The 20,930-nt window shown below is 42.5% G+C and overlaps 1 protein-coding gene across 5 annotated transcripts in view; it reads right to left on the bottom strand.

Annotated features, from left to right (window-relative positions):
• LOC149179936 (ras-related protein RABC1-like) overlaps positions 1 to 20,930 on the bottom strand; it is a 510,646-nt gene that overhangs the window by 383,392 nt on the left and 106,324 nt on the right. For 4 of the 5 annotated variants that reach the window (XM_089418081.1, XM_089418082.1, XM_089418084.1 and 1 more), the window contains exon 3: positions 2,309 to 2,377. The exons of the other annotated variant lie outside the window; for it this stretch is intronic. In XM_089418081.1, the coding sequence (XP_089274207.1) occupies positions 2,309 to 2,377 (69 nt within the window). The remainder of the gene's footprint in view (positions 1 to 2,308; positions 2,378 to 20,930) is intronic. 5 annotated transcript variants of the gene reach the window in all.

Raw genomic sequence — 20,930 nt, 5'->3', positions numbered from 1 at the left:
AATCCATGAGAAACGCCTACACATGTGTGTAGGAAAAGGAGCATTCCATGAGAATGAGCTGTATAGCAATCATAATGTGCAATCTCAACCTCAAAATAGAGGAAATAAGCCAATCGTTCTAGAAATAGAGTCAATTTGTGCAACATGATGTGGGTTGGCCCCTCCAATCATAGCATGAATCTTGGAAATTGATGAAGGAGTGGAGCACTCCCCCAAAGTACATGCCTACCTCATATAATATCACCATAAGGCCACAACAAACACTTCAAACCCTAGGGTGCTCTCACACAAGGTGCTATGTCATCCATCTCCAACTATAGGTTGAAAACCACCTGAAAGTTATGTCGTGTTGAAAATCCATGATAGAGTAAGGCCCTCCTCAAGTTTGAGAGTCTTTTCTATCAAATATAATCACAAGACCATGATAGATACTTAAAACCCTAGGGTGTCCTCTCCAAGAGGTGTTGATGCCACTAACCATGTCAAATGCTTGCATAAACCTCAAGTTTCTCCAAAACGTGGCAAAGAGGTGAGTGCTCTACAAGATTAGATTTTTATCACCTCAAGTATCACTATAGGAGAACAATAGATACCCAAGGAGTTAGAACAATCCTCATACAAGAGTCAAGTAGCATATCATCACCAAAACCCTAGGGCAATCCAAAGCATGGCAAGGAGGTTGGTGCTCCATGAAATTGTTTGTCTATTTAATCAAATTTCATCATAAAATTGAATAACATCTCAAGTACAAGGGTGCTCCTTTAGAAGCATTGTATCTCATTAACCTATACACACATGCAAGGAACAATACCATGAAGCAAGGCAACAGACTAGCACCATATGCAAGCTGATCCAAAGGCGTGAAGATAGCCACCAACATCACATCATTAACACCTAAGCATGTCATCATCATCAATCAACACCCAGGGGTATAACACCATTACCATCTAAACATTAAGTATAACCATGAAGAAAAACCCATGCATCAAGATGAGTCATTAAATGAACCATTGAGGCAATACGTATCATCACTATGATGAAATGAGAGGATCCCCAATCACCAACTATCTCCCAGGAAAAACGCAAGGTATATATCATCACTTAATCAACTTCCCTGTATGTTAAGCTTGAAACTCTGTGACGTGGTGAAAATTACACATTTACCACTCATGCAAATATGATAGTAGTATGGCACAGGACATGTATCCCATGTGTCGCAAAAGCGGTACACATAGGATCCACATGTCGAACCCAATATGTGGATGGGGGAGGCAGGGGAGTATAACGAGTATCATGTTTCGTATCTCATGGGTAACTCTGATGCAGATAGCTACCTACAGGACAAGTCGCTATACTCCCTTAGAAATATTTGCATACCACAAGGTAGACGGCAGAAAATAGTTTGGATATCTCATTATTTGAAACTAGCAGGGCATTATGGGAGTCTATAAGACTCTCGCAGTGTTGAAGAAGTACTTTTACTAGTCAAATATTTGCGAAAATATTCGGCACTATACTTTGCATGTAACGTGTTCTATACTATCCAAAGGAACAAACAGGAGACGACGGTTCTATAGGCCTTCCCCTTATCCACGACAGGCATTGGGAATCTATCTCCATGATTTTCCTGACAGGTATTCACACAACTAAGTGCAATTTCGACAGCATTTTCTGCTACAAAGAATGTTCTTGCGATTACAAAAGGAGAAAAAGTAAATATCAGAACTTAACAAACATCTGAAAGTCGTTATAAGGACTCATGAGAAGGAAATCAGATGAGTGAATTATATAGAAATGACAAATGGGAAGCTCGTGAGTGTAAATTGGAAATAAAACAACGTTACATCCTGCCCGCATAATGAAGTGATTCAAAAGAACCTACAAGCCTTGTAGTCAACTATAACAATAACAAGCGGAAACCAACAATTGGTCTACTTTCTATGCTTTTAACGCTTATTTTAGAAATGCTAGTGATAACCCCTGCCCCTTTTATTCATCTCTTGGCTTAGACATCATGTGAGGCTTTCTGACATTTGAATCTATGTTTCTGTATAACTAGATGCTAGCTATGTTTATGTATAAGTAGATAACTATTATAAAACTTACATCATTTATTTTATCTAACATTCCATAAATGGTATTTTTAAATGTTTACTTTGGACATATTTTGGAATCATGGTTGCCGATGTTATCTACAGAAATCTATCGAATACATCGTGCATAAACACAGACTTTTCCATTTCCTTTATCCCTTTTACCCCATCTAGTTTATAGAAGAGTGAGTTTTTATGTATGTCTAGATATATACCTGTATCCCAAATTGTGACCTTCAATCCTTTATCTTTTAGTGTCATGAACTTCGTTTTGAAGTCTACACCTGATTTATAGCAACATCTTCAAATCATCAAATTTTGGGTAATGGCTACCTGAAAGCCAATGCGACAAGCTAATGCCGATAACCAGGTTCTATAAAAATGAAGAAACATAACATAAAATTGGAGTTGTATATAAGCGAAGCACACAACTAATATGAAACTAGGATAAAAAGAAAGAAAGAAAAAACTGCCAGAAACTAGGGCACATGCAACAGGCATCTAAGCTGCACAGAAGAAGCTTCTAAATAGAATATAGAACAAACTTTCATTCCATAAGGAGGAGCTTGAACCAGGTTACTTGACAGGTCAAGTTTCTGTACAACGCTAATCATAAGCAAGGGCAAGCATTTTCTTATAGTGCCAAACAACACGAGATAAATAAAAGCAAAGTTACGGGTCCTTAACAACAAGGCCGCCACTGGGAAAAAGAATTCAACGTCTGTCATCATGCATGTAAACAAAGTAATCAAAGATACTGCATAACAAATTTACCCCACAATGAAAGGCAGAGATATTCAAATGCAATTGAAGTTTCCAAATTATGGAAAAAGGGTATTTTGAAATATTTTTCACGTCTAAAATGCTTCAGCATTTCTGCAATCTGCCAAACCAGTTTTTCCTAAGTATGTTTTGACTTTCTAAACTGAGTTTTGACTTATTTAGTGAGTTTTCACTCATATTACATATGGGTATTTCTATGTCCAAGATTATATATTATCATGCTTTTAATTTCTGTATCCTTTTAGTTAACTTTAAACAAAAATAAGCAATTGATCCAACTTGCGCTTAGATGGCCTGAAATATTTTTCACGTCTAAAATGCTTCAGCATTTCTGCAATCTGCCAAACCAGTTTTTCCTAAGTGTGTTTTGACTTTCTAAACTGAGTTTTGACTTATTTAGTGAGTTTTCACTCATATTACATGTGGGTATTTCTATGTCCAAGATTATATATTATCATGCTTTTAATTTCTGTATCCTTTTAATTAACTTTAAACAAAAATAAGCAATTGGTCCAACTTGCGCTTAGATGGCCAGGCGCTATAACTTAGGTCACATGTTGTTTAGATTCCGGCTCGGGCATTTTCGAGTGGATTCATATTAGGTGTGAAGAAGACGGATTACATATTCCATTGGAGCACAAGAAGAACTAATTTCACTAGCGTTAAGAGGTGGAGATCAAGAAGCATTGCATTTTCAAGTTCCAATTTACATAAGTTGGGAGCGGCATTGATTTCATTTGGGAGACTCTTGAGGATCTTTATGTCTTTTTGGCTTTGTCAGAGAGAGATGGTGGCCTTGAACCACTATGGATGGAAAAGTTTTTCTAAACCTACCAAAATGATTATATTGTTCCTCTAAGTCATTTCATTTGGTGGAGGCATCAAGCACCCTGTTATCTCTTATATTTGCAAGAAAGATCAAGAGTTTTAGATTAGAATTTTCAAGAGGGATTCAAGTCCATGCCTGTTTGAAGATTCAATATTTTGAGATGATATATTGTGAACATCTCCCCAGGAATTTTATTTTTTTCAAACCATGAGAATTGGTAACTCATTGGCGTGATCTAGTCTAGGTCTGGGATCCAACCTACAGGCTGCCACTATAACTCAAGAGTATATTGAACAACCTGCAAGCCAGATATACCAATAATTTGTGACTTAGCAAGGGTTGAGGCATCCCAAGACACACCGGAGTGAACCTCTATCCAAGGGGATATATATGCTTCTAGCCTTATCAAACAGGCCAACATGTCACTTGTTGGAAATGAACCCTAGGTGGGGAAGAGATGAAACAGTCTACCCAACCACCCGAGCTATGAACTTTCTCTTTTCTAGAGTTAGGGACAACTTTTGATGTTTACAACTATTTCTTCTAAGCATTGTTATGTTGATTTTGTTTGAGTTCTAAGAGAGCTTTGGTGCCTAAAAAGGCCATATTAGGATTTGTTTACAAAGCAAGACATCTTTGTTTTTAGAGAGAACAACCTCCTATATGTTTCATGTTGATTTTTGTAACTATGGTCGGTCTCCATAATATATGCTTGAGTCATTATGAATTTGTAAAGCATATTTTTAAATGCTAAGAGTCAAAAGAAAATTATTTTTATATTAAGTCCCATTTGGACTTTCAAAAGAAACAAAATTGAATTTTTGAAATTAAATGTTTTTGGCTCAAAATGGTTATGTCGGTCTCCTCCTAGTCAAGTCATCCTTCTCAAATTCTCAAATAGTCAAGTTGGATCCAAAAGAGATGCACCCATTCGGCCTAAAGAAAAAATATATAAAGGACCAATTCATTCGTCTATTAAGAGAAGTAGAGCTCACATCTTCTATGGCATTTTTCGAATGGTCGGAAGGCAAGCTTTTTCGTATGTTCTGAGGCAGCTCTAAGGTAGCTCATATGACCATTCTAAGGTAGCTCGCACATCTGTTATGAGGCAAAAAAACTCGTTCTAAGGAAGAGAAGCTCATTATTCTAAGGAAGAGAGACTGGCATCTTTGAGGCATCATATAGTATATGTTTGAGGCAGCTGAGAGAAGCAAAGATTTATATCTAAAGCAGCCAACAAAGGACTAATAGAGAAACATTTCTGAGGCAAGAGCAGAGTTTGTTTTGTGCCATATTGACTTGACTACGAGGATGGACCATGGACTAGGTTTGACCTAGTCGTTGACCTAGATGGGCCTCTGTTGAATTGAAGAATTCTCTATTGAAAAAGGTTGTTGGCTTTTTCCCCATGTGGGTTTTCCCTGAGTAAAAATTGTGTATTTTCTCTTACGCGCTGTAATCTCTATTTTCTTGTACTTAAATAGTTAAAAGTTTTGAAGTATAATTGCTTGATGAAGAACATATAAAGGCTAAAAGAATGATAATGATTCTCACAAGTAATTATCAAGACCAAAAATTATGCTAGTCATTATTACAATTAAATTTCCAACATGGAATCAGAGCTATTGGTCCAGAAAGGAAGGTGAAGATTATGTCTTAAACTCTAAAGCATAGTAGCCCAAAACTCCTCATCTGATATGATCTAGAACAAAGGTCTGTGACTATTTTCTTTATAGTATTTTCTCTGTGAAAGGGGCTGAGATAGATCCTCTGCAATATGACCTAGGTTCTTGTGGAAAGCAATGTAATAATACAAGCTGATGACGACCTCTCCATGATGATGATCTGAGTTCTCTCTGATGTTCTAGCCCTAATGATCATAACCCTAGTTCAAATAGAAAGGCCTCTTTATATGTCTTTGGACCAGGACCAGAATGTTCAAGGAAGACCAAATGTGAGGAGAAAATCAAAGTCTTTAAAAGGCAGATCAAAGCATCAAAATACAACATCACTTGAGTTTATGATATTGTTGACGGCGTTGGACCCGCCAACATTCAGGGGATCACCCCGGTATGAAGTCCCAACTAGACCTCACACCGTTTGGTGTGGGAGTCCCATCCGGTATGATGGCCCGATTGCCATTATCTTAAAGATTTGCCTTATCTCTTGCTTGTCAGCACAGGAGAGTGGTCTGCTTTGTCTTCGAGTAGTGAGGTTCGCGTGCCTAGTGATTGCTAGTGTTACTTGTGTCAATGGTTATTTCACTGTAGAGGGAGAGGGTGGGAGTGAGTCCCAAGTCGGATGGGAGGAAGCCCCAACTCTGTTAGGAACACACAACACAATAGGACGTGCACAGCTTCCGGAAGAGCAGTCCACACGGATGCGGCAGTCACAACACACAAGGAAAGATAACACGTACAACACACAGCGGAGGAGTCCGCGCAAGTGCGACGGTCGTTATAGCAAGTTTACATGAAAGATCTGTTTGATGTCCGAGGAGGTAACCAACACGGGCAAGACATTGTTAACAGCTCATACAACACATTTTCATTAATATATATGTATTACAACAATTGAATGAGTTCAAGTGTTAAACACAGGTTAAAGCAACATGCATTACAAGTGTTCAAGATTAGTCTTACAACAATTACAACACATGTGTGAAAACGTGTTGGCCTGTTAGTAGGCTTCTGAATTAAGCGAAAGTTCCAAGACACATCGTTACACCATACATCACTAACCCCGTGGGCAGGGTGTTGGAGCCACTACTTACTCCTCAAAGAAAAGATTACAGACTCTCAAGGCTATGTGGGAGGAGTCGAGGTGAAAATTCCTTTCCATGTACAAATGAGGGGGTATTTATAGCCAAGGGTGAAACTAACCCTTGTGGCTGTTCGACTTCCCTCATGACTGTTTGACTTCCATGACCTTTCAACTTTACATGACTCTTCATATGATAAGTGGGTCTCTTGGACTTCCACGTTATATTACATTGATTGACAATATGGCCCACAGTAGAGATGTGGATGACATGACTCATGACAAGACTCGACATGACAGTGCTGGTACATTCGTGCTGCTACTGGTGTGCATGTTGAGCTGCAGTGTTATTGGGTGATGGATGTCCTCATGGTGTGTCACAACTTCACCTCCGCATGGCAAAGTGCGTGGAGTCTTCGATGGTCGTTGGGTTCGCTTGATGTTGCATTCGCACGTTGCTCCTTGCTTGCATGTTGGCATGCTTGACAGGTTCGCCCGTTCGCGAAAAGTGCATGTTCATCCGTCCGTCCGTCCATGAACACATCTCGCATGTTCACTCATTTGTCCGTCCGTGTGCGAACACATCCTTGCATGTTCGTCCGTTCGCGAGCACATCTCTTTGCATGCATCGTTTGTTCGTCCATTGGTGAACATGTCCTTCTGCATGTACTCCCTTTGTTCATCCCATCTGTCGTCGTGCCATGTTTGTTTGTGTACCTGTATCTGCAGTCACTCATGACGAGACGACATCAAATCCATAAACCTCCTAGTCTACCATGATGCATGATTGTTTCAGATGCAGGTGACCAGGAGAGAAGACAAGGTTGCGAGTTGTGAGCTAGGATGGAGGCTCCGGGCACTGCTGGTGAAAACTACGCAGAAGTCACTAGGTGATGGAGATGGGCAATCCGGATTGATAGTGACTGTTCGCGGGGTCTGGCTCAGTTAGAGGACAAAATTGTGCAGTTTTTGAGAGGAGCAGTCCGGGCTGCGGGAAGGCTGGTCAGACAAAATCTGCAAAATTTTCAGAAGGAGCGGGCAGTGGAAGCTTGGTAGCCAAATCTGCGCAATTCCTAGAGGAAACTGGCAGTTAGCTACTGGGGCTAAGCAACAAAAACTGCGCAACTCTTGGAGGGAACTGGTTGGGAGCTACTGGAGGGGAAAACTGCGCTAATGCTGGGAGACTGGCCTGCTGATCACCTCTGCACAGTTTCTGAGCTGAGCGGACAGCTGGGCAGCAAAAGTCTTGCTCATGAAAACTACGCAGTTTTCTGGGTGAGCAACTGGTTGGCTGACTGGTGGGCTGGCTGGAAAAACTACGCAATTTTCTGAGGGAGACAGGGACGGGTACTGGGTGTCTGTCTGACCTGTCTGCGCAATTTTCTTAGTCCGCGGAGCGAGCAAGGTTTGCAGCCTCTACGCAGTTTTTGGGGGGAATCAGTCTCGGGATGGCTGTCGGGTCAAACTCTCCGGTTGACCAACATGAAGGTTGATTGACCTGCTTGCGGGCAACATGGCTTGAAATGGCTTGCTTGGTGCTTATGTACTGTTCTGGGTGATAGTCAATCGAGTTGATGGCTGGGTGAAGGTCTAGATGTCAAAGGGGAATCTGGTAGTCAGAACTTCAGCAAAATGACTAAGTGTGTGAACGAGTGAAGAGGTGCATACGAGATCTTGCAAACACACACTTACATGACTTGACGACGAGACGATTCAAACCATCCAGACACATATGCTCAACATGACTGACCGACGGTGTGAGCGACAAGTGCGATGCTTGTGATTGATCGTTGGTGGCAGATGCACTCTCAAGAAAGGATTGATCGTTGGATATTATCCTTTAAAGACCCTATGAACACATCAATCCTATGCTCCTCTGGAATATCTTTTACCCTTATGTTCAATTTTTGGAACTCCTCAATGTGCTCCATTATTGAACCCTTTTGTTTGAGACTTATCAATTGGCTAAAAAAAGTGTTGCTTTTTGTATCCTCATAATGTGCTATCAATTCTTCCGTAAAAATTGCCCAAGTGATAAATTTTTTACGAGAACAAAGCCATTGATACCATACAAACTGATTTGGTTCCAAATATAAAGTTGCCATACGTACCTTTTGTGTGTTTTGCACATTATTGAGATCGAAGAATTGCTCCATCTGTAATATCCATGTGGCGGGATCCTTGCCATCAAACTTCCTCATATCGATTTTTGGAACATGGTGAGTCTTCGATCCAACATTAGAGTCTATGGAATCATGATTAACATTTCTTTTATTTTCATCATGAGTTTCCTTTACTACCTTTTCACCATTAGTGACCCTTTCTTGTAGCAACTTCTTCAATTCATCCATCTTATCATCCATGCCATCAATTTTAGCGTCCATGCCATTCACCTTAGCTTCCATGCCATCCATCTTAGCTTCCATGCCCTTTATCTTAGATTCCACGCCATTTACCTTAGATTCCACGCCATTTATCTTAGATTCCACGCCACTTATCTTAGCTTCTGTTAGCTTTTGTGAGCGTGACATTTGTTGCACTTGTTCTTGTAATTTTGATATATCATGTAGCATTTCTTCCTCTTCTTCATGAGTCATGCTAGAGCTTTCAGGTTCCTTACTAGGTGTTTGCATTTTCTTTCCTCGGGGCATCAGTTACCGATAATAATGTTTTACTATGCCCTTTGAATTCCGTTAAACCAAGCTTACACAAAAATTAAAAAAAAACTACACACCTTTTTTCACTTTATAGAAGCCTGATATTGAATCTGATGTATCTCTGTAATTTCGGATCATCCAATTCTGAAATTGCTACCTGCAGTAGCCTTCTGTGTCCTCTTTCCAATGCCACAAGTCTGAGCCAAATTGGATTTTCCAAGGAAGAGTTATGTGAAATCTCCCACAATGACTTGCTTTTAGACTGGTTCGGTAGAGCGAACTTGTACGATGTGCCACGAGTCACTGTTTCAACCTTTGAATCTGAAACACACATACAAGAAACTACAGTCCGTCCTCTTTCTGTACCTTTTTACGAAATTTCAATCCGATCCTCAGAGAGAGAGTTATGACGATTTTCCCCAGGTCACCTGTTTTGAATGTAATTCAGGAGTCTGCAAAAAGGCCAACTTCCTCAGATCATATCTCTGAAAATAGCGCGCGAAAAGCTCTGAAATTTGGACCCAAGGTTTTGCGCCAATTCTTCTCAAATGGGTTTTTTTTGCGACTTCTGAAACATCACAGAAAAAAAGTTATAGCGAAAATGCCACGATGACCTGTTTGGAGTAGCGAAACCCTAGAATCCAAAGCTCCGATACCAAATGTTATGAAACCAGCTCAAGAAAAGATAGAAAAGATAAATCCACGCCTTAGAATTCAGCCTCTTCGAGGGGGCAACCTCCTTTACATTACATAAATGAACAATTCTTGGATGATACAAATGACAAAACCTCCTTTCTATATATAGGAGTCTAAGGAGTCACAATATAATCCAGCCGACCTAACAATAATAATATAAAGCCACAAAAATAACAATAGAGGGATTCTATGGGGCACAGAAATAACAATATGGGGGTAATAGGGGCACAACAATATAAATAGGGGGTATAACTACAATAGTAATGGGGTAATCACTTATTATAGGGACCCAACAGCGTCCCTGTCATGTCCCTTGCTAAATTCATTTGGAACAAGACTAATTATTGCATTTTGGGGGCCAATTTTGGAGATAGTGGGGCCCATTCGATTTTTATTAGGAGAATAAACTTAGGAGAAGTTATTTTTTTGTGGTTAAATTACACATGGGGACCACCCACACTAGGGAAATACGCACTCCCTAGTTTAGTTTGCATGGAGGTGGTTAAGTGAGGGCCCACGATGGAGGTAAAATCGGAGGGAAAAGTGCTCCACAAAATCTATATAAGGAAGGCAACTCTTCTCATTTCAATCATCTCTTTGATAATATCGATTTCTCTTTGGTCGCTCGAGCTAGTTAGCCGAGTCACTTGTTGTTCAACACGAGTTATTCAAGTGAAGAGCTCACCCTTTCTTCGGGGGAATTCGAGTGCCACCCTAGTAAGGTTTTCTTCATTTCTTCAGGAGGAGGATCTCAGTGTGATTCCCAACGATTGCATCCATCTCCAGGTGGTGCGTATTACTGGAGGATGCGGTGAAGAGGAGGCCAAGTTTGCTTGTGGCTTCTTGCAGAGGAGTTCGGGTGAAGGATTTTTCGAAGAGGAGGCATAGGAGGATTGTTGGCATTTGGGAGAAGTTTTGGAGCTGGAGGAGTGTGCTACTTCAAAGGGTGATGTTCGCACTTCCTAAGCTAGCGCAGAGGCAACATTGGGTGTTCACGCGGAGGGTAGAGTATCAGTCTTTGAGGCTAAACTTTACTGTGGAGGTTAAGGGAAATATTTGGAGAAGTGATTGTTGAATTTTCATGATATTGGAGGAGGATTTTCGTTGGGGTTTATTCCAGGCCATTTTCTGGAGCAACTTGGAGGGTATGGGGCATATTGGAAGTCCATTTTGAAAGTTCAAAATCTGGCCAAACCATTTCTGGGTCTTTCTGGGTTTTTGACAAGAATCCCAGATATAAAGTTTCATAATTTGATGAGCACCGGAGGTGGTATTTTCGGCTGCTTATTTGCATCAAATAGTGTAGAATCGTTGGGGATTACACAGTGCCTTTGGGGGTCGATTTTGGGAGGGCAAAATCGGGCCAAACCATTTCTATGTTTTTATGGGTTTTGGTCAAGGAGCTTGGGGCTGAATTTGTAGCATTTTACGAGCAACGGAAGTGGAGTTTATTGCAGTTCCTTTCCAGCGATTAGTGTAGTTTTCTAGGCAGTGCAAAGCATTAGAGGAGCAAATATTTTCTAGTACTTGATATCATTGTCTCATCACTTGGATTCTGTCATGCTTGTCATTGAGGCAAGCCCAAGTGCATTCATCCATACTATTGTACTTGCTCCATTGATTAATAAAATGGCTCAATTGGTTCTACTTCTAGAGTTTTTATGAGCATGTGTTGTTTGTTAAAAAATTATGTGTTGAGAATTGTTTTTGCTTTATATATCACTGTTTGTTTAAGTTAGGAACATTACAGGCCTGAAGAAATTTTGATTTGGCACCATACCCGAAGGTACAAATCAAGGTCAAGTAAGGTTGAAATATTACTCCTTACACTCTGTAATACAAGAAAGAGATCAACAAAGGAATATCAAATATGTAGTATGTTGCTGAAAGAATGAGGTATGTACAATATTTTTTTTCTTATATCTCAAGAGCTATGTTAGCAAGGACCAATCATAGGTCTAAATTGTAAGTCCACTTCAAAGTTCTTTTGGAACAAATGACTCCTAAGTTCAACAAAGCTAAGATGATCTCAAAGATTTGTGCTCTTAGAAGGCTACATCAATCACCTGACACATTGTATGGAATGATAGATCTACTATGTTATGAAGGAACCAAATATAGGTATTGTCAAAACAAGATAAGAAATGATATGAAGTGTGAGATAACATTCTTATGCTCCATTGAAAGATATTGTTTACGTCTGATGTATTATAAAAGGGTTTGTAAAGAATTATTATGCATTGTATAAGAGGTTGTGTTCCTCTCTCTTGGAAAGAGGACAAAGACATAATCGATATAATAAAAGTCCTCAAACTAGTTGATAGGTGTTGTCTGCATGGGTATTCAGATCCTTTCCTTGCACACAAAGACTAAGATTTTGTCCTACAATAAAAGTTATTTGGACCCAAGACAATCAATGAACGAAACATTGATGAGCTCCATTTCAAGTATAGAGGGCATGTCGATGGCAATTCTAGGGTTTGCAGCAAGCACATAAGTATACTTGTAGAACTTGCAGATTGTAAGTCTTGAGGATTTTGAATATTGAAGCATCTAGGGTTTGTAAACCCTAGCAAAGATATGAACAAGGAAGCTCTAAGGTTTGTGGACAAAACCCTAGGAGTGATCGTTTCTACTAGAAAAAAGGGAAACCCTAGTCTATTCAAGGAAGATATAACATAATATTGGTACTTAAGACAAGGATGATGAAGTTGCAAGATGAACGCAAGAAGTCTAAGATTAAGAGGGAGCTAAAAAATTTCACAAGATAAGTATTCTATATCTTTCCTCTTTGATTAAGACTATTGTTATTGTCTTTAATTTTTGGTTAGTCTCTTGATTATGTATCCTTTGCTTGTTTGTAACCATTCTCCCATGACCTCCTAGTGAGGATTGTAGGACAATGGCAACGACTGCTTAGACTTTGATAACAGATGGAAGAAGTGGAAGAACGAAGCAAAGCAAGAGGATTTTTCAGAATTTCTACTTGAATGATATTGTACCAGATAAGACCCAAGTTCAAAGGGAGTGGGTTGTTTGATGTCTTGATTGTGCCAAAGAGAAGTCAAGATCTAGCATGTAATAGATGGAAGCATGGAAGCAAGATTTGAGAAGGTTCTCCTAGAAAGAGGGAGAGGATCATGTCAAGAAGTTTGCCTTAGTTGTAAAAGTTGCCTCTGGTTTTTGAAGAGCATGAAAAGAAGCCTCGTGATTGAAGAAGACTTTATACTTTGGGCTTGATTGAATGGATCAAGGATGATCCTATATGATTTGTCTCTGATGAAAGAAGAATGACTCATGTGTTAGAGGGAGCAATTGTGGAGAAGGTATTTCTTTCAGAGGGAGCAGTTAGCAAGCCTTCTTGTTGACCTCATACTTGATGCTAGATTCCTGAACTGTTAGTGTGAGAGGGAGCACCCATTCAAGGTGACCCGAAAATAATTTGTGGTGATGGATCATGTAAAGCTACAAAGATTTCATCAAGATATTACTTCAATTTGTGCTCCATTTAAATTTCTTGGATGAGCATGAAACAGTATGGTAGAGGCTAAGTATATTGTCTTTGAATTAGCATGTTGAGAATAAATATAGATTCAAAGGATACTTGCAGGTTTTGGTCAAGTGCAAGTAACAACCATGATAACAAAAATGTGCAAAAAGGAGTAGTGAAGCTCGAATATATTTCCATTGATGAGCAATTAGTCGATATGTTGATGAATCCTATTTCTAGAGGAAAGTTTGTGTACTTCCGGGACAAGCTTGGGCTTGTGGAGAATGCATCTTTGATTGAGAGGGAGTAATTATTGCATGATGGATATGGTTTCTCTCTGTGTCATGTACTCTAACTCGAATTAGGGATGTTATCCCTAATCCAAGTACATTGACCAGAATTAGGGAGAATGGTTTGACATATTATAAAGCATCATGGACTGACATTCTTCTTGTGACGTGTACTCTGATCAGAATTAGGGATGTTATGTATGTAATGTTGAAGTTTCTCAGTCTAACAGTTAGAAATCCTCCATGTACTTTCTGATTTATTTCTTCCTACTTGTTCTGATTAATTAACAAGTTATTTACCATGTAAATACTGAAAATAAACATAAGTACCTGCTCAACACATTACAAATCATCAACTGAAGGAAAAAAAAAACAAGCGCACAAATGACACAGTTATTTTTGGACTAATGTCTTTGGAAAAACCCAATGCGGGAAAACCGGTGCAACAATATGAGGGTTTGATTTATTAATCAGTTTCAGAATACAATCTGGGTGCCAAATCCGACTCACACAACAGAGAAAAATCTCGGCAGTAGTACCTCTCCTTCGAAGACAGATGCTCCGGCTAAAACCTCAGATAAACACTCTGGCAGCTCATCGGCTCTAATCTTCCCCACGAAAAAACCCAACGTCAGCCTCTAGGGACTGTGTCAGCCTCTTTTGCCCTCTGCGGCAGCTTTCCTGGCAGTTTCAACAGTTCCCAACAGTTCCGGCTGTTCCTGGAAGTTTCGGCTTCTGCCCTTTGCGTTAGCTTTCTCAGCAGTTCCAACAATTCTTGGCAGTTCTGGTTGTTCCCGACAGTTCCAGCTTCTACCCTCTGCGTCAGCTTTCCCGACAGTTCCAGCAGTTCTTAGAAATTCTGGTTGTTCCTGGCAGTTCCGGCTTCTACCCTCTGCGTCAGCTTTCCTAGCTGCTGCGTTGATCCTCCCGACACTATCTCTGCCTCTCTAATTTTGTATTGACTGCTCCTCAGCCACAACACCAGATCACTCTCTCAACTTTCTCATCAAACCCAACCCCAGAAAATCGAAATCTTGATCTCTCGATGTGTTCTCCAAGTGACCCTCAAGCCTCCTCTTATACTTTTCTCGTTGACAAATCAACGGTCAAGATTAAGTCCCTAATCAACGACTAAGATTAGATCTCGCTTGATCCATTACTTTTGGACCATTCTAACACAGTTTTATATTAACTCACATTAATATTTTAATTTCCCTAAGTAGTTTAGACTTAGGGACTCCATTAAAAATATTAATTATTTTAATATCTCCCAAACTGTTTAGAATCTGCCCAAACCCTTTCTGGGTATTGGATATCTCATATGCCTTAGCCTCTCCACCAAAGTTTGTGGCCGGAGCACATCCGATGCTACCCCAAATCAACACTCCCTCTTAGTGAGGACTGTGCTCTAGCAATACTCCTTACTGAGTATTACTCTGATCATCTGGCATTGGTCCCTGATACTAGGCCTGCTACCTATCGTCTATATTGCTGCATCTCGTACTTCCACCCATGGCTCTGCCACTGCCACTGCTGCATCTATACGATAGCTCCCTCTGCATCCGTGTTGTTGCCCATGGCCCTGCCACTGCCACTGCTGCGTCTGCACTGCATCCCCCCTCATCATGCTGCATCGTGTTGTCCATAGCACCGCCACTGCTAACTGCTGCATTGCAACTCAGTTACTAAGAAGTAAGTAACTGATCTCCTAATTCTAACATCTCTATCAGGCTAGAGACACTCTCTATGTTGAAGCTCCCTCTGTCGCTGAAAAGTGATCCCTCTCTGACCTCTGCGTTGTTGCAACAACTCCCTGCATCTATCACCGTTGCACACCTCTCTATGCCATCCTACACTGGTGCAACACTCTCGTGCCTCTCGCACTGTTGTAGCCTGCTAGCCTCGCGTTGTCCTGGGAATCCTGCACTGTAGCTCTCTCTGCCGCTCCATCCTCATCCGTCTCTACCGACATCCGCCAGTCCTGCTACTCCTCTTCGGGGCTCCCATAGCAAGGTATAATCCAAGAGGTTGGGTACCTCAAGGATCCTGCCCCTCATCTTCTGTAGTCCTTTTGACTACAGCTCGATGTCTCCCCACTTTCACTCAAGTGGTGTGTGTGTACCCATGGCACAGTCATCGTTTGTCTCCACTTCCTTCTCTTCACTTGCTGGCGCTACCTTGGTCTCGTAAGCCTCTCCCTTGATGTTCTTCCTTAGACACTGGGTCGCATAATGACCCATCTCCCCACAGTGAAAGCATTTGACCTTGGAGAGGTCCTTCTTCTTCCTCTTTTCTTGGTTACCCTTAGATTCTAGGGCAGCATCCACCTCCTCCTCCTTATTGATTCTGATCCCCTTGCTGCTGCTTCTCGTCTTGGTCACCCTCCTGATCTCTTCTTGGCGAAGAGTCGCCCACATTTCGTCCCAATCTGGAAGGGTCGCCCTACCCAGTATGCTCTGGACAAACACCTCCCAGTCTTCTGAGACTGCATTCAAGGTTGTTCTCACCATCAACTCTGGATCTGGTGTGGCCCCTATGGAAGTCAGCTGATATCGAATCTCCTTCAGTCCACCGAGGAAGGTGTCGATCTGTTCTCCCTTCTACATATGGTATGACCGCAACTGATTTTCTAGGAGCATCTTCCTCTCCACAAAAGTATGTTGATACAACTTGGTCAGGGCGTCCCACATCTCTTGTGCCGTATTCTTCTCAGCAATATGTGGTACTATATGATCCTTGACCCCGTCAAGAATGATACTCTTGGCCCTTGCCATTTATTCCTCATACTTGTCATTGTCAGCTGGATCAACTAGGACCGCTATCGTCTTCAAGGCGAAGTGCTTGACACGATTTCTGTCAAGTACGGATAATATTCTGGCCTTCTAGACTACGAAGTTTGAGGCTTCGTCCAGTCTGTCCTCGTCTCTTACTTCGTGTAGTTCCATTCTGCTGCTTCTTCTAGTTCCTCCTGGAAGTTCTCGATGTGACTCCCTCTGAGCCTCGATTTCCCTCTTGGAAATCCTTTTGCCGATGTCGAGATGCCTCGTACTCTGATCATCTGTGCAACTGCACCACTGATCCGGATTTCTCGCCTAGAAACCCTCGGTAGCAACTCCCTCCTCCTTGGCCTTGCCCTATTATGTATTGTTCTGACAACAGTACACCCCACCAGCTCCACTCTCCAACTTATCCACAACCTCCTAAACCCCAACAACCTGAAGGTGAGAGCTCCTAGGCTCTGTGCAGTCCCAGCACCAGCAAACTAGCTCTCTAAGCCAACTATGTCAGCCCTCCTGGCCTTTGTGTGGCTCTGCGTGATCCTGTCTTTGCCTCCCTCAACCTCTGTGCAGCCTCTTCTTGGCCCGAACTTGATGACACAGGCACTGTGTCACCCCTTACTTGTTGTTTTGCTGCTAGGAACAGCTTCTGTCACTCGGGACATCTGTTCTCTGCTACTGCTCAGCTGATGTCCTCAGTTCTCCTATGATCTGCAACCACGCTCTAATACCATGTTGAAGTTTCTAAGTCTAACAGTTAGAAACCCTCTATGTACTTTCTGATTTATTCCTTCCTAATTGTTATGATTAATTAACAAGTTATTTACCATGTAAATATTGAAAATAAACACAATTACATGCTCAACACATTATAGATCATCAACTGAAGGAAACATAAACAAGCACACAAATGACATCGTTATTTTTGGACTAATGTCCCTGGAAAAACCCAATGCGGGAAAACCGGTGCAGCTATCTGAGGGTTTGATTTATTAAGCAATTTCATAATACAATCTGGGTGCCAAATCCAGCTCACCCAATAGAGAAAAATCTTGGTAGTAGCACCTCTCCTCTGGAGACAGATGCTCCGGCTGAAACCTCGGATAAACACTCCGATAGCTCCAATCTGCCCCACGAAAAACCCCAGCGTCAGCCTCTAGGGATTGCATCAGCCTCTTCTGCCCTCTACGTCAGCTTTCCCAGCAGTTCTCGGTAGTTCTGGTTATTCCCAGAAGTTCCGGCTTCTGCTCTCTGTGTCATCTTTCCTGGTAGTTCCGGCAGTTCCCAACAGTTTTGGTTGTTCCCGGCAGTTCTGGCTTCTGCCCTCTGCGTTAGGTTTCCCAACAGTTCCGGCTTCTGCCCTCTACGTCAGCTTTCCCGGCTGCTGCGCTGATCCTCCCGACACTATCTTTGCCTCTCTGCTTCTGTATTGACTGCCCCTCAGTTGCAACTCCAGATCACTCTCTCAACTTTCTTAGCAAACCCAGCCTCAGAAAGTCGAAATCTTGATCTCTTGGTGTGTTCTCCAAGTGACCCTCAAGCCTCCTCTTATACTTTTCTCCTTGACAAATCAACGGCCAAGATTAAGTCCCTAATCAATGGATAAGATTAAATCTGGCTTAGTCCATGACTTTGGACCATTCTAACATAGTTTTATATTAATTCACATTAATTTTTAAATTTCCCTATGTTTAGACTTAGGGACTCAATCAAAAATATTAATTATTTTAATATCTCCTAAACTGTTTAGAATCTTCCCAAACCCTTTCTGGGTATTGGATATCTCATGTGCCTTAGCCTCTCCACCAAATTTCGTGGCTAGAGCACATCTGATGCTACCCCAAATCAACACTCCGTCTTAGCGAGGACTGTGCTCTGGCAATACTCCTTACTGAGTATTACTTTGATCATCCGGCATCGGTCCCTGATGCTAGGCCTGCTACCCATCATCTCTACTGTTGCATCTCGTACTTCCACCCATGGCTCTACCACTACCACTACTGCATCTGTACGACAGCTCCCTCTGCATCCGTGTTGCTGCCCGTGGCCCTGCCACTACCACTGCTGCATCTGCACTGCATCCCCCCTCATCATGCTGCATCGTGATCCCCATAGCACCGCCACTACTAAATACTGCACTACAACTCAGTTATTGAGAAGTAACTAACTGATCTCACAACTTTGACATCTCTGTCAGGCTACAGACACTCTCAATGTTGAAGCTCCCTCTATCACTGACAAGTGCTCCCTCTCTGACCTCTGCGTTGCTGCAACAACTCCCTGCATCTATCACCGTTGCACACCTCTCTGTGCCATCCTGCATTGGTGCAACACTCCCATGCCTCTCGCACTGTTGTAGCCTGCTAGCCTCGCGTTGTCGTGGGAACCCTGCACTGTATCTCTCTCTGCCGCTCCATCCTCGTCTGTCTCTACCGACATCCGCCAGTCCTGCTACTCCTCTTCGGGGCTCCCGTAACAAGGTATAATCCAAGAGTTTGGGTACCTCGAGGATCCCGCCCCTCATCTTCTGTAGTCCTCTTGAATACAGCTCGATGTCTCCCCACTTTCACCCAAGTGGTGTGTGTGCACTCATGGCACAGTCATCGTCTGTCTCCACTTCCTTCTCTGCCCTTGCTGGCGCTGCCTTGGTCTCGGAAGCCTCTCCCTTGCTCTTCTTCCTCGAACACTGGGTCGCATAATGACCCATGTCTCCACAGTGGAAGCATTTGACCTTGGAGAGGTCCTTCTTCTTCCTCTTTTCTTGGTTACCCTCAAATGCTAGGGCAACATCCACCTTCTCCTCCTTCTTGATTATGATCCCCTTGTTGCTGCTTGCCGCCCACATTTCGTCCCAATCTGGAAGGGTTTCCCTGACAAGTATGCTCTAGACAAACACCTCCCAGTGTTCTGACACTGCATTCAGGGTTGTTCTCACCATCAACTCTGGATCTGGTGTGGCCCTTATGGAAGTCGGTTGATCTTGGATCTCCTTTAATCAACCGAGGAAGGTGTCGATCTGTTCTCCCTTCTGCATCTGGTATGACTGCAACTGATTTTCTAGGAACATCTTCCTCTGCACGGGATAATGCTGATACAACTTGGTCAGGGCGTCCCACATCTCCCGTGCCATATTCTTCTCGGCAATATGTGGTACTATATGATCCTTGACCCCATGAAGAATGATACTCTTGGCCCTTGCCATTGCTTCCTCATACCTGTCATTGTTAGCTGGGTCAACTGGGACCGCTATCATCTTCAAGGCGAAGTGCTTGACATGATTTCTATCAAGTACAAATAAGATTCTGGCCTTCCAAACTACGAAGTTTGAGGCTCCGTCCAGTCTGTCCTGGTCTCTTACTCCGTGTAGTGCCATTCTGTTGCTCTTCTACTTCCCTCCTGGAAGTTCTCGATGTGACTCCCTCTGAGCCTTGATTTCCCTCCTGGAAATCCTTCTGCCGATGTCGAGATGCCCCCTACTCTGATCGTCTGTGCAACCGCACCACTGATCTGGATTTCTCGGCTAGAAACCCTCGGTAGCAACTCCCTCCTCCTTGGCCTTGCCCTGTTAGGTACTGTTCTGACAACAGTACCCCACCAACTCCACTTTGCAACTTATCCACAACCTCCTAAACCCCAACAACCTGAAGGTGAGAGCTCCTAGGCTCTGCGCAGTCCCAGCACCGGCAAACTAGCTCCCTAAGCCAACTGCATCAGCCCTCCTGGCCTCTGTCTGGCACTGCGTGATCCTGTCTTTGCCTCCCTTAGCCTCTGCGCAACCTCTTCTTGGCCCAAACTTGATGACGTAGGCACTGCGTCACTCCTTGCTGTTTTGCTACTAGGAACAACTTCTGTCACTCGGGACAGTTGTTTTCTGTTGAAGCTGCGTTGCTTGGCTGATGTCCTCAATTCTCCTGTGATCTGCAACCACGCTCTGATACCACGTTGAAGTTTCTAAGTCTAACGGTTAGAAACCCTCCATGTACTTTCTGATTCATTCCTTCCTACTTGTTTTGATTAATTAACAAGTTATTTACCATTTAAATACTGAAAATAAACACAATTACATGCTCAACACATTACAGATCATCAACTGAAGGAAACATAAACAAGCACACAAATGACACCATTGTTTTTGGACTAATGTCCCCGGAAAATCCCAATGTGGGAAAACCGGTGCAGCTATCTGAGGGTTTGATTTATTAAGCAATTTCAGAATACAATCTAGGTGCCAAATCCGACTCACCCAACAGAGAAAAATCTCGGCAGTAGTACCTCTCCTTCGGAGACAGATGCTCCGGCTGAAACCTCGGATAAACACTCCGACAGCTCCTCAACTCCAATCTGCCCCACGAAAAACCCCAGCGTCAGCCTCTAGGGACTGCGTCAGCCTCTTCTGCCCTCTGCGTCAGCTTTCTCGGCAGTTCTGGCTATTCCCGGAAGTTTCGGCTTGTGCTCTCTGCGTCATCTTTCCCGGCGGTTCCGACAGTTCTGGCTGTTCCCGGCAGTTCCGAACTTTGCCCTCTACGTCAGCTTTCCCGCCTGCTGCTGATACTCC

Source organism: Pinus tabuliformis, chromosome 3_2 (genome assembly GCF_031772625.1).
Source record: "Pinus tabuliformis cultivar Carrire ecotype Pingquan chromosome 3_2, CPIR1, whole genome shotgun sequence".
Classification (NCBI taxonomy): domain Eukaryota; kingdom Viridiplantae; phylum Streptophyta; class Pinopsida; order Pinales; family Pinaceae; genus Pinus; species Pinus tabuliformis.
This window is presented reverse-complemented; position numbering and strand designations above follow the sequence as displayed.